The sequence below is a fragment of the Hipposideros armiger genome, unplaced genomic scaffold (genome assembly GCF_001890085.2).
Source record: "Hipposideros armiger isolate ML-2016 unplaced genomic scaffold, ASM189008v1 scaffold_975, whole genome shotgun sequence".
Taxonomy (NCBI): domain Eukaryota; kingdom Metazoa; phylum Chordata; class Mammalia; order Chiroptera; family Hipposideridae; genus Hipposideros; species Hipposideros armiger.
Genome location: NW_017732325.1, coordinates 19,321 through 32,113, shown reverse-complemented (window position 1 = coordinate 32,113; position 12,793 = coordinate 19,321). Strand labels below are relative to the sequence as shown.

At 33.3% G+C, this 12,793-nt stretch overlaps 1 protein-coding gene across 1 annotated transcript in view; it reads left to right on the top strand.

Moving 5' to 3' along the window:
• LOC109375588 (glutamate receptor ionotropic, delta-2-like) overlaps positions 1-12,793 on the top strand; it is a gene marked incomplete at its 3' end in the record, with an annotated part of 157,348 nt that overhangs the window by 130,498 nt on the left and 14,057 nt on the right. Inside the window, exons 4-5 of the mRNA XM_019631028.1 lie at positions 2,594-2,767; positions 9,638-9,799. Of these exons, the coding sequence (XP_019486573.1) occupies positions 2,594-2,767; positions 9,638-9,799 (336 nt within the window). The remainder of the gene's footprint in view (positions 1-2,593; positions 2,768-9,637; positions 9,800-12,793) is intronic.

Sequence of the window (12,793 nt, the reverse complement as noted above, 5' to 3'; positions counted from 1 at the left end):
AATATTGATTCAAGTAGATTATACAATAGCTTCACATTTATTTTACTACAAAAGTTTACTTACGGATTTTTTTCATTTAAAAGCATCTCGTAATAGATTAAATACTCACTTGGCTCTCAGTGTTTATATAACATTACATCTACCACTCTTGAAATGCACTATTTGAAATGCAGAAGCTCTGTAAATATAAAATAGCTGCCTAATCAAGTTTTCATATTACTATCAAACTATTTTTGAAATCAGGTGTCAAAACTAAAAGTGCAAGAAAATTTTTTGAGACAGACTGTCTGTTAGCTTCCTCCAGAATGGCAGATTCTTTCCTCCCAGAAAATTACTTTCTTTTCCCTTCCTCAAATAATAATAGGCAAAATATATTCAATTCAAATTGACGTTTTCTCAGATATACTTTAGTTACTTAGACACCTGAGAACTTCAGATTTTGGAAGCTATAAAAAGTAACCCATCTCTTTTTATGGATTTAAAATAGTCCTGCTACAGAGTTTGGCTCATGGTAGAAGACTTTATCATTCCTTATAGAATCATCAAGCTATCAGATGCTGGAATGATATATCTTTATCGTTTTAATTTCTATCACTCATGAATATTAATTTAAATAATTTCTGTAAGGAAATGTGGACTTCTTGTATAGTTATTTCAGAGACTGTCTCATTTGATGAAATTTATAAAGTCGTACTGTAAATACAGAGTATTTTGAATGAAGAGCTTGGAATCTCCCTATTTCTTTCTTTATAATGTGAGAATAATGGTATCTAAATCTATACTGTTTTCAGCAGAAAATGAGATAATAGGTTATCTTAGTATTTTGCCTAACACATAGTAGGCACTTATAAATGTAAGTTTTTATTCTAATAAGATGATTGGTAGTTCATCAGGGCTGGAGCCAAGTAGAGATGGTTCCATCTGATAAAATGTTGATAAAACTTAGTATTGATAAAGAAAAAGAGACCACATGTATAACGCAGTATAGTTATATATGTCAATATTATGAAAAGAGTGGTATAATTTTTCATTGCTTTTAAATGAAAATGCCTGTCTGCATAGTATGGAACTTAAAAAACATGTAGAGATGCTGAATAGCAATATTAATTATTTTTAAAAGATTTCTGGTTCAGGTGAAGGCTAAAAATGGAGTTGACAGGACACTGTTTAATTCTGTTTTGTGAGTAGATGACAGAAAATTGAAAAGTGACCAACTTTTTGGTGGCCAGTGAAATGACACAGACTAAAAGAAAAAGATGGCCTTTTAAATTGAGAAAACCGTTTTTTTATGGTACATTAAGCATTAATCAGTCAGAAATCCAGGATATTTTACTGGGTATAGCTAATGACAGGTGTTATTTTATTTTCACAAAATGTATCTTTTATAAAGATCATAAATAAAGCATGAATTTTAAACCTAATATATGCTACAAAGAAGGACATGTGATTAGTCCAGTAAGGTAAACAAGAAAATTTACACCTTAGCCTTTTTATTTTTCATTATTCTACAATTCTATGTATCAAAGCTGAGCAATGCTCACTGCAATCCAAAATGTATCTTATGTCAAATCTCTTATTTCTATTGCCATAAGAATCTACTGAAACCAGTAATTTGTTCATTTCAAAGGCTTCCTTGGTTTAAAAGTTTCTAAATGAACGCTATAAAGCACACACTGCTCTAGTAAAGACTGTCTTAAAACAAAAATTTATTCTGGTCACTTTTATTCTGACTGTTTCCAATTAGAACAGATGTATGTTATAAAAATATTTCATTTTTGTTGCTTCTTCATCCATGATTGAGTCTAATCATAAAATTTAAGTCTGGAGTTGGGAGGGAAGGGAGAAAGAAGTATAAAATGTGTTTCTTTGAGTCTGGCAAACACTCATATGCAAAATAACTTTAATTTGGGTAATGAGCACCCTCACTCATCCTGGTTCACACTGTTAACCAACAGTTTTTCATCTTTATATTATGACCACAATTATATACTAACTTATTTATTCAACATTTAATAAGCACATTTAAATAGATTCTTAACCCAGAGAAATGTATGGGTTAACACCAATAGTTCTAAGAAATGATTGGGAAAAGTCTTAAAAAAAACATCTCCTCTTGCTCTCTCTACCTGCCTTATGTAAGAGCCTCATTTTTCATTGCTAAGAAAAACATATATTATTCTTACATTGCAACTATATTCCTAGGTACCAAAGTACGTTGAAAGCCATTAATGAATAGTAAATTAAAATAACATCTTGTTTTCTGACTTTTTTGATGTTTAGGCAACACATTTTTTCTAAAGTGTTCAACATAATAAATTATAAGCTTATTGATAAAGTGTATTTAAATCAATTGCTCCATTTGAAATTATTTAGGCATTCATGGATATAGTTTAAGCACAGACAGCAAATACAAATGAGTTCCTTATTTTAATGAATATATGTTGTTGTTTTCATTTGGATGTGGGCTCAGCATTAAACAAATGTATTACAGTAAGAGAATCCCTTAGCATTTCTAGATAACAGCTTATTAATAGTTTTGGTTTTCTGTTACTCTATTAAAGCATTTCTAATTCTTCCATTTCTTATCTTATAGGAAATAAATGATGTGGATGTACAGGAACTTGTAAGAAGGTCAATTGGAAGGTTAACTATCATTCGACAGACATTTCCAGTTCCCCAGAATATAAGTCAGCGATGTTTCCGTGGCAACCATCGAATATCTTCAACACTGTGTGATCCAAAGGATCCTTTTGCTCAGAATATGGAGGTATATTCTAAGTCAGGGTGTTTGTTCCAATGGTTGTTTTGTTGAGCAATTGTAAAGAGGGGTTTTTGAGTTTCACTGGATTTAGAATTATACACGTTTGCAATTTTTGAACTATTCTTTTCCTCCAGCGATTTATTAATTCTGATGGGAAGAATGCTAAGAATCTGTGTCTTTGATCCTTTTAAACTCATTATAGCAAAATATCTACTTTTTTAATAGTAACATAATAACTAAAGGTTATTGTCTTCTCAGCAAGTAGGTAGATCTATAGCATTTCTCACAGTAGAATTTGTGATTGATACCCCTTAATGCCAAACTCCAAATTATTAAGCTAATAAAGTTGTTTGACATTTTTGGCATAACAAGGACATAGATTTTTTTCTTTTTTCCTTTTTTTTTAAGATTAGTCTCCATTGTGAAGGATCTGACCAAAACACTATTTAGAAATGCAACAAATGCTGTGGTATTTTGTAGTCATATCCAACTCATATGGGATATAGCTGTAACCTTCACTATTCAGAATACAACAAAGAATCTGAAAGTAAATAAATAAAACCTTGGAGCAGCAAAATAGAGAAACATCAAGTCCCTGCAACTTACTCATAAAAATGCCCTTTAAATACTCACCCAGAGCCTATTTCTTTCTCTTAAGGAAAAGCCTGTCCCGTTTGTGTTGTTGTTGTTCTCTTTGCCCTGGAGAACTCAATATGTCAAATTGAAGGTGGTGTTGCAAAAAGCAGGCACGTGGACAACAGTAACAAGCTATAAGGAGCACTCTAGGAAAGCAAAAGGCGGGAAAAAGAAATCAATCCGATGCACTAATTCGAATATCCTATCAGTGAAGGACTGTTCCTATAAAAACAACTCTGTGTCATAAAGTAGTTTCTAAGGGTATCACTGTAGTATACTGCTAGCATATTAGTATTGAAACTGTAACTCTGAGAAATCAACGAAGATTAAAGTCATGGTCAATTTCAGAAGTCAGAAAAATATGTGATATGTTTTAGAAAATGATTCCTTCAAAATATTTAATGTCAAAAGCATCGTAGTACTTAGAGATGTTCGGTTTGAACATTTTGGAAATACAACCCTATGAAAGCTAGTTCAACTACAATAATACTAGATAAATAAGGTGATTTTGCCAAACTACTTTTCTTGAATGATATCTCCATAGTCTCCTTATCTTTAGTGAGTTTTGATTTTTCTTTTTAGATGAATCATTACTTGTCTATCTGTTTCTTTATATGTATCACCATTGTGGTGAGCCTCATATATTTACTAGGTTAGCTGGCTTTGGGATCATTTGCTGGCTTTGGGAACTTGCTGTTTCTTACTATATTTTAATCTCTTTTAGACTAGGTTCCCTCCAGGACATGGCATTATAAAGTACTAGTCTATCTTTATTTCCCCCATTATACCTACCACAGTGCTTTATACCCTTGTGAATATTTGTGGATTTGAATGTAATTAAGGAGAAGACAATGATCAAAATAAGCCACTCTGAAGCCTAAACAAGACCTGTTTAAATTTTAATGCCAATCTTACCTATATGCTTATAACAACCCAGCTTTTCTTTCTTTTTCTTTCTTTCTTTCTTTTTCTTTCTTTCTTTCTTTCTTTTTCTTTCTTTCTTTCTTTCTTTCTTTCTTTCTTTTCTTTCTTTCTTTCTTTCTTTCTTTCTTTCTTTCTTTCTTTTTCTTTCTTTCTTTCTTTCTTTCTTTCTTTCTTTCTTTCTTTCTTTCTTTCTTTCTTTCTTTCTTTTTTTCTTAATTTAGAGGGTTTTTTTTTCTTTTTCTTTCTTTTTTTATTATTAGTTTCAGGCATACAAGATAACATGAGGATCAGACATTTACACGCCTCACAAAATGATAATCCCAGCAAGTCTAGCACCCACTAAAAAGAGCATTTGATATAGAGGCTTATGTTGGTGAAAATTTTATCTCACTGAAGTTTAAAAAAGCAACGAAAAAAAAAATTGACTGAAATTTGGGGAGTAGGTGGTTCCCTAGGAGAAGTAACCCTCTCATCTTGGAGCACAAAAAAAAAAAAAAAAAAAAAAAAGCAGGTAAATATGATCACAGACAGATTTTTATCAGCAGGGTACAATTAAAAATTAGTCAGAAAAAATAAAGGTTTAAAAATATGACTGAAGTGAGCTCTAAAAATGGAAACCCAACTATAAATTCCCAATAAGCAATACAACAGAGGAGAAAAGGGTGCAATGGGCTTGTGTAGAGATATCTGGGCTGTTGCATATTGTAATATACATAGAATGGGAATTAAGATTTAGAAAGAACAGAAATACAAGTTTCCCAAATCTGTAAATTAGTGACAGAAATGCTAAAATCCAGGATTAGCTGAAGTTGTGCAATAAATGTTAAAGAAGCTTTAATCCAAACCAGAATGTTTAGCAATATATGAAGTGGGAAGGAAGATAGCGCCTCACTGCTTGGAGAAACGAATGTTAGCTTGGAGCTAATGGGGAGAAAACAGAAACATTCAAATCCTTTTGATTCTGTTTTCACCATCTAAGAAAAATGGTCTTCAAATTGGAAAATCATTAAAAGAAAAGTAACCACTGCTTTTAGAGGGAGCAAGAGTTTGGAGTTAGTAAGAGTATGCCTTACTGCTTTAAAATGAGGTTTGAAAAATAATTTCTCAAAGCAGTAAATAAACCAGTGGATATGATCACATTATTATAATTTAGAACTACAGCAATACTTGGGAAGAGGATTCAGGTATGAGATATTGGTATAGTGTCTCCATTTTAAAGAGTAAGGTGAAAAGTTTGTGACAACCAGCTTAATAGACTAAAAATTCATATCTATATAAACTGTAGAATATATTATTAAATATTTGATTTGGGGAATTTCTAATAAGATCGTAGGACTTCCTAAAGAACAAGCACTGCTAAACTAAGTCCTACTCAATATTTTCTTAGGTTGTGAGACTGTCATAAATCTATTATATATTCATTTTTATGTAGTGTTTGACCAATTTCTTATAAAGCCTATGGGGAGACATTAAAAAAAGTCTAGATAGATTGATGTTAGTCAAACATTTTGACCAAAGGACTCCTAAAAACAGAAGACAGTAAACACTCTAGCCTCAGATATATATTTTTTTTAAGTTCAAAATACGTTAAATTTCATTATTACGTTAAAAGTTACAACATAAGAGCTTCTTTAAAATTAAAAGTGATTTTCAAATAATTTGCCAACTAAATTACTTAGCTTTTTCTTTTCTCCAAATCTTGAAGGAAAACCAATATGCCTAGGACATGGCTCACATATGTCCTGTGGCTGCAAATGCTTTCTGTTACTATAATTTACCACCACTTCTGTGACCCTACATTTGAGAAGTGTGGAACTAGAGGACTATTCAAACCACACTGATAAATATTCTACTCTTGAAGTACAAGGAACTCTCTCTGGTCATCCAGTAGATTCTGTTCTTGGACCTATTATTTTTTAAATGTTTATCACTATCTGAGTGAAAATGAATAAAATATGCCTGTCATATTTGTAAATGAGTTAAAGCTAGGAAAGTTTTGTTGTGTAACATAATCAAGATCCAAATTGTTAAAATTACTGAATAATAAGTGTAAAAGTTGAAATTCCACAGAGATAAAGAATAGGTTTAAAATCAATTACAGGATGTCTAGAGTCATGAGACCTGGTTTGCCAGCTGTTTAAGGCTATTAAGGTGTAGGTAGATTTGGTATGATATAGCATGACTCATATGTGCTCTCAAAACCATCCTAATGTAATCTCAGTCCCCATGTCAAATTCATTTTGCTAAAATCAAGAGAGATAGACCTTATGTCTCTCCTAGATGGATCGTATCTGCAACAATGTGTTAGTCCTGAGTATTCAACTTTGAACAGAAACATTGAAAAATAAGAGAACAGAGGAAGAGAGCTGAGATGATAAAACAAGGTAGAAATTATACCAGTTGATGAACAACTAAAAGAAAAATGATGTTTCAGGGAAAGTAATTGATGTTGTCAAACGTTGGGAGGTTGTCTTGTAAAGGAGGTGGGTGCTGGTTCAGTGAGGTCAGAAAACCAGTGTAGTGACAGTAAGGTAGAGAGAAATTTTTGGTTAGATGGTGGGACGCTGGAGTTTAAGATGTTAAAGGAGGTGTGTGTTTGTGTCCAGTGAATAGTCACTTGTGTTGGTTGTGGCCAAAATAGCAGTAAAGATCCTGTGTGTAGAAATCAAAATGACCTTTTTAATGCTGGGAGATACTTTGGGATCACAGTGAGGTGGGAGTAAAAAACGAACGGGTGACCAAGAGGTTAGTAGATGATGGCAGGAAGGGGCTGTGAATGTGGCACAGCAAAGAGTGTGGACCTCAAAAGAGAACAGGCACTTGCCTGAAAAAGAAATAATGAAAAGGGTAATAAAAAGCTCAAAGAAATGTCATCACCTCCTTTTGATCCTGAAGTTAGGAATGTGGGCAAATGAGGAGAGACAGTTATTTGATGAAAGCACCTGCCACATATTGAACACAAAGCACTCACCTTTAAGACCAGAACGCATGCTCAATGTACACACTTCACAAGGTGAACAAAAGACTGTACTACAAAAGTGTCAGGTGTGCATGGACCAAGTTGTCAAGTTTCTCATGTCTTGGATTCTATCAAATCTACCTGAAATTAAACTTGACTTTCTTTTATTTTCTTTGTCTATTTTTTTTATTTAACAACTATTAGGTTGTCGGAAAAGTCACGATGTATTTTTTCTATGTTTTTCATTGCAAAAATGCGTCATGACTTTTCCGACAACTCAGTATATCAAAACAAAACAAAACAAGTACTATGTCCTAGGCTCTAGGCTAAGTCAGGGGGAAATAAACAATAAGAGAAACAAAAGTACAAAGGGGAAAGTATGTACACCCTGAGCCTCTGTCCAGAAGGAACTCATAGTCTAATGTAAAAGGCATATTTGAGGGAAATCTGAGCATTATGACATATTTCAATAGAGGTATGCACTGAGTGTTATGGGAGATGAAATGAGGACTGCCCAGTTAGTCTGGGAGTGGGGACAGTCCTGAGAAGTTGTCAGGGTAGGATTTAGCTAGCTCCATCCCTAGGAATTAAGTATTAGAGAAAGTTAACCATTTGGAGAAAGATAAAGAGACATCAAAGAGTGCTTTGATGTCATATACACACTTCAAGCAATCAGCCAGAGGGAAGAGCAAAATAAAGCTAGAAAGATAAGAGCAAGTAAATCTGAGGCAGTGGAGCCAGAAGAGTTTAGAAAAGGCCAGATTATTGCAGATTATTGAGAAGTCATCAAAAGGTTTGCTCTGGATTTTTGGATACAGCCCATTCATCCTTCATGTTTCTTCCAGGTTTTCCTTTTCGGTCTTCACAGTCTAATACAGATTGGGTTTTGAGTCAATGACTGCTTTATCTTCAAGTCCCACTCTTCCTTCATTGCATATTACTGCCTTTCCCCCAGCCTCCACTTTTTGTAGTAATTATCTGGCAGGGGGAAAGGGAGGAGGGGGTGGGGGAGGATAGCCTGCCCTCAAATTTCCTTATAAAGAGCAAACACAGTGTATAAGAGTGTTCAATGTATCTTTAAAGAGAGCTCTGCCTCCTGTAAGTATTATACATACAAAATAATGCTTAACACAAATAATTAAAGATTTACTGAGTAATGAAAGAAAACACACAAGGCACTATTAGGAAGCACTTAACAGTTGTTCATAGCATCAAACTCATTATCTTAACAGTTGAACTTAGTACCATTCTGTGAGGTGGGAAGACAATTTCATAAGACTCCTACATGATTAATTATAAATAAAGGACAGTAAATATACTGTCTCCTTTGTTTTCAGGAAAAAGCTATATTAAGACTCTTTAAAATAACTGAGAGAATTTAAATGATGTAAGATGGGTTCATTTTTTTAGAGTTACTTTGATTTATCAGTTTTTTAATTTTATGTTAGATTTTTCCTTCAGAGAGCTTATAATATAACATTTTACAGATATTATTGACCTTGAATATCTACAGGCATTTGTATTTTCTAAGTATTCTAATTTGTTTCAAAATAAACACCTTCAGTAACTGGTAGTATGGAAAGTAGTTCTGGCAAGAGTTAAATGTAAGAGTTCAGTAGCCCTTAGCAAATATTTCTATAATTCCTTTTTCAGTCTGTATGGAAGGAAGATAATAACATGGTTACCTTAGAAGAAGAAAGCTTTAATATAAACACACTTTCAAAAATTAATTATTTATGATATTTGTCATGGTAATGAATTGCAATGCATGTGTATGCCTATATAATTTGTATAGATTCTTAATCATGATAATGTTTATGAATGGTGCTGTTTCCTCATTTTTTTTTCATTACTGAATCCCCATAGGCAAACAGATGGCAGCTTCCCTATTCTTTTACATTCTTTGATACCTATGACACTCATCTATATGTAAGATTGAGTTGATATTTCTCCATCGGAATAACCAAAATGCAAAAACTTGATATTCAGAATATGTATTATTCAGTTTGTTCTTCTAATCTTAAGCCCTTCGATCCTTACCTCCTCAAAATGAAATAAGGGCCAGTGATTTTCTAAGGACTGACACTAACAGCCTTGCCTCTGTCGAAACTTCTCTTTTTTATCTTCTCTTTCACACCTAAATAAGCTGAAAAAGCAATCGAAGCATATAATCAGACAAGACTTCACTCTCAATAGCAAAATTGCCCGGGAAATGAAAAAAGAAACCTGCTTAATAAATAACCCAGTAAACCGACTTTCTACGACCTGAACAGAAGCAACTGAGCCAATGATTTTTTTCCATATTCTTGATGGTTGCCATCAGTGATCCTAATGGTTACTGTCTAATGTCTTTTCAGATTTCAAACCTTTACATATATGACACGGTGCTTCTGCTTGCTAATGCTTTTCATAAGAAACTGGAGGACCGGAAGTGGCACAGCATGGCAAGTTTGTCCTGTATCAGAAAGAACTCCAAGCCCTGGCAGGGCGGGCGTTCCATGCTGGAGACCATCAAGAAGGTAACTTCTGACTAGTATTTCATTCTTCCTCATTTTCTGTAAAGATAAACAATTGATGAGATATCTTTTAGGAGGATTTGCTCTCTTGGTATTGAATGTCAATTCAAAGCACAGAATAGTGTAATGGATAAATGAAATATTAAAAATAAAAGGTCAGAAAGTCACGCACATATACAAATCTGGTAGTCCTTATTTATTTGTAAGGGAATTTTACGCAAGTAAAATGTGAGTGGTTGAAATATTTTTAAATTGCCTTGATCATATCATTAGAGTTAGAGATGCTCAAATTATTTTGGTGCTTGTCACAAAGTACAAAAGAATTTTTTTTTTCCTTACCCTATGCTATTAGCTGAAGAATGAGTACTAGATGTAGCTGTTTTTCATTTAGATGATACATGGTAAGACATTGGATGTGATGATCTTTAATTTATCTTATATTAAAGGTATAATTAATAAACAGTTAATATTTTGCAGCATTTGTGAATTATGTGGGTACTTGATGGCATTCACTTCTTCACTGTCAGTATGGCCATTAGCCTGGCCATGACCTGCTTAGGCTTAGCTACCTGTTTCACACCCAGGAGGCAGTTTATGGTGTTCAGCTCCTCACAACGGCATAAGCATTCTGCAGTTTATTAGCCTCTTTGTCATGTCATCTTTGCTGGCATTTTCCATTTGTCTCACACAGCTTCTTGGATTTAAAGTGAAATGATTAATAAAACAAACAAATTTCTCCTGTACCTTATAAACAAAGGAGACAGCCCTTTGAAAGTGTCTATTCTTTATTTACCTATCCTTTTTCTTTCTGCATGTGTTTGCCTTTCTCTCCAGAAACAAAAAGAGAGATAACTAGTCAAATGAAATTTGAAGTATTTAGAAAAATCCAGAGAAAAATTTAAAATTTTAGCATTAGAAGTGCACTAGATGTGCAAAAAGCAGAAAGTGGAAGAACATTTCAAATGAAGACTCGCCTGGATCTTTCTCTCAGTACTGCTTCCTTTTTTACAAAAGAATCACTTTCATGAGAATTTAGGTACTTATCAGCAGAAGTGCTTGAGAATTAAATGTATTGAATATATTGGCAGAGAAAGATTTTCCAACAGAAAAAATGTTTGTCAAATTAATCTAAAGGCGTTGCCCAAAAATCCTTAACTATGTAGAGAGTTGGCAGGTATGGATCCAAGGCAGGTTGTTGAACATGAGCCTGACCTTGCCAATTTATTAATTCGTGGCTTGGCTAGGAAGCAGAGCCTGAAGACGTTCATTCTTCTGGAGCTGCCTCACAAAGACAGAATAATAGTTTGGGAGTTTGCTTACATGACACTTATAGTGAGAGAATCAGTGGGAAGAAAAGAGAGATATTATAATATGTAGGTATTTCTCTTAGAGCAATTTGTTCTGTAAAATGTTGCTATTAGAAAATTTATAATCAAAACAAAGATATAATACAATAATTATGAAAATTTATTTTGTAGGAATATTTGCATATTTGTCCCTGTAAGCTTTCAGCCAGTACACTTTTTTTGATTGCTTGATTGATTATATTTTAAGTATTTTTAAAAATTTTTCAAGCACAGCTGATGTATATTATATTAGTTTCAAGTGTACAACATAGTGATTAGACATTTGTATAACTTACGAAGAGAAAACCCCAATAAATCTACTACCCATCTGACATTATAAATAGTTGTTACAATATTATTGACTATATTCCTTATGCTATACCCTACATCCCCATGACTACTGTGTAACAACCAATTTGTACTCCTGAATCTCTTCCGCTTTTTCACCTACCCCCCACCCCAATCTCCTCCATCTGGCAACCATCCAAATGTTCTCTGTGTCTATGAGTTTGTTTATTTTTTTCTTTACATTACACATATAGTTTATTTTGTTCTTACATTACACATATAGCATTTGTCTTTCTCTGTCTGACTTAGCACAATACCCTCTAGGTCCATCCATGTTGTTGCAGATGGCAAGATTTCATTCTTTTTTGTGCATGAGTAATATTCCATTATATATATATATCCACCTTTTCTTTATCCATTCATCCATTGATAGACACTCAGGCTGCCTCTATATCTTGACTATTTTAAATAATGCTGCAGTGAACATAAGGATACACATGTCCCTTCAAAATTGTGTTTTGGGTTTCTTCAAATAAATACCCAGAGGTGGGATTATTAGGTCCACTTTTTTGTCTCTTGTTATAGCCTTTGTTTTAAAGTCTATTTTGTCTGGTATAAGTATTGGTACTCCAGCTTTTTTGTTGTTGTTGTTTGTTTCCAATTCCATGAAATATCTTTTCCCATCCATTTGCTTTCAGTCTGTGTGTATCTTTTGATCTGAAGTGAGTCTCTTGTGGGTAGCATTTGTAAGGGACTTGTTTCCTTATCTATTCAGCCACTCTGTCTCATTTGATTGGAGCATTTAATCTATTTATATTTAAAATGATTATTGATAGATATGTAGTTATTGCCATTCTATTCGTGTTTTTTGTTTTCTTCTTTTTCTTCTTCTTAAAGGAATTCCATTAACATTTATGTAACACTGGTTTGGTGGTAGTGAACTCTTTTAGCTTTTTCTTGTCTGGGAAGGTCTTTATCTGTCCTTCAAGTCTAAATGATAGCTTTGCTGGATAGAGTAATCTTGGTTGAAGGTCCTTGCTTTTCATCACTTTGAATATTTTCTGCCAATCCTTTCTGGCCTGCAGTTTCTGTTGAGAAATCAGCTGACAATTTTATGTGAGCTCCTTATAAGTAACTAATTGGTTTTCTCTTGCTGCTTTTAAATTTTTCTCTTTGTTTTTTTACCTTTGGCATTTTATTATAATGTATCTTGGTTCCTCTTTGGATTAATTTTATTTAGGACTCTCTGCACTTCCTGGGCTTGTATATCTATTTCCTTCGCCAGGTTAGGGATGTTTTTCATCATTCTTTCTTCTTTTTTTTACTTTTTAAAATTTTTTTATTGGGTAACAACATGTTTTTT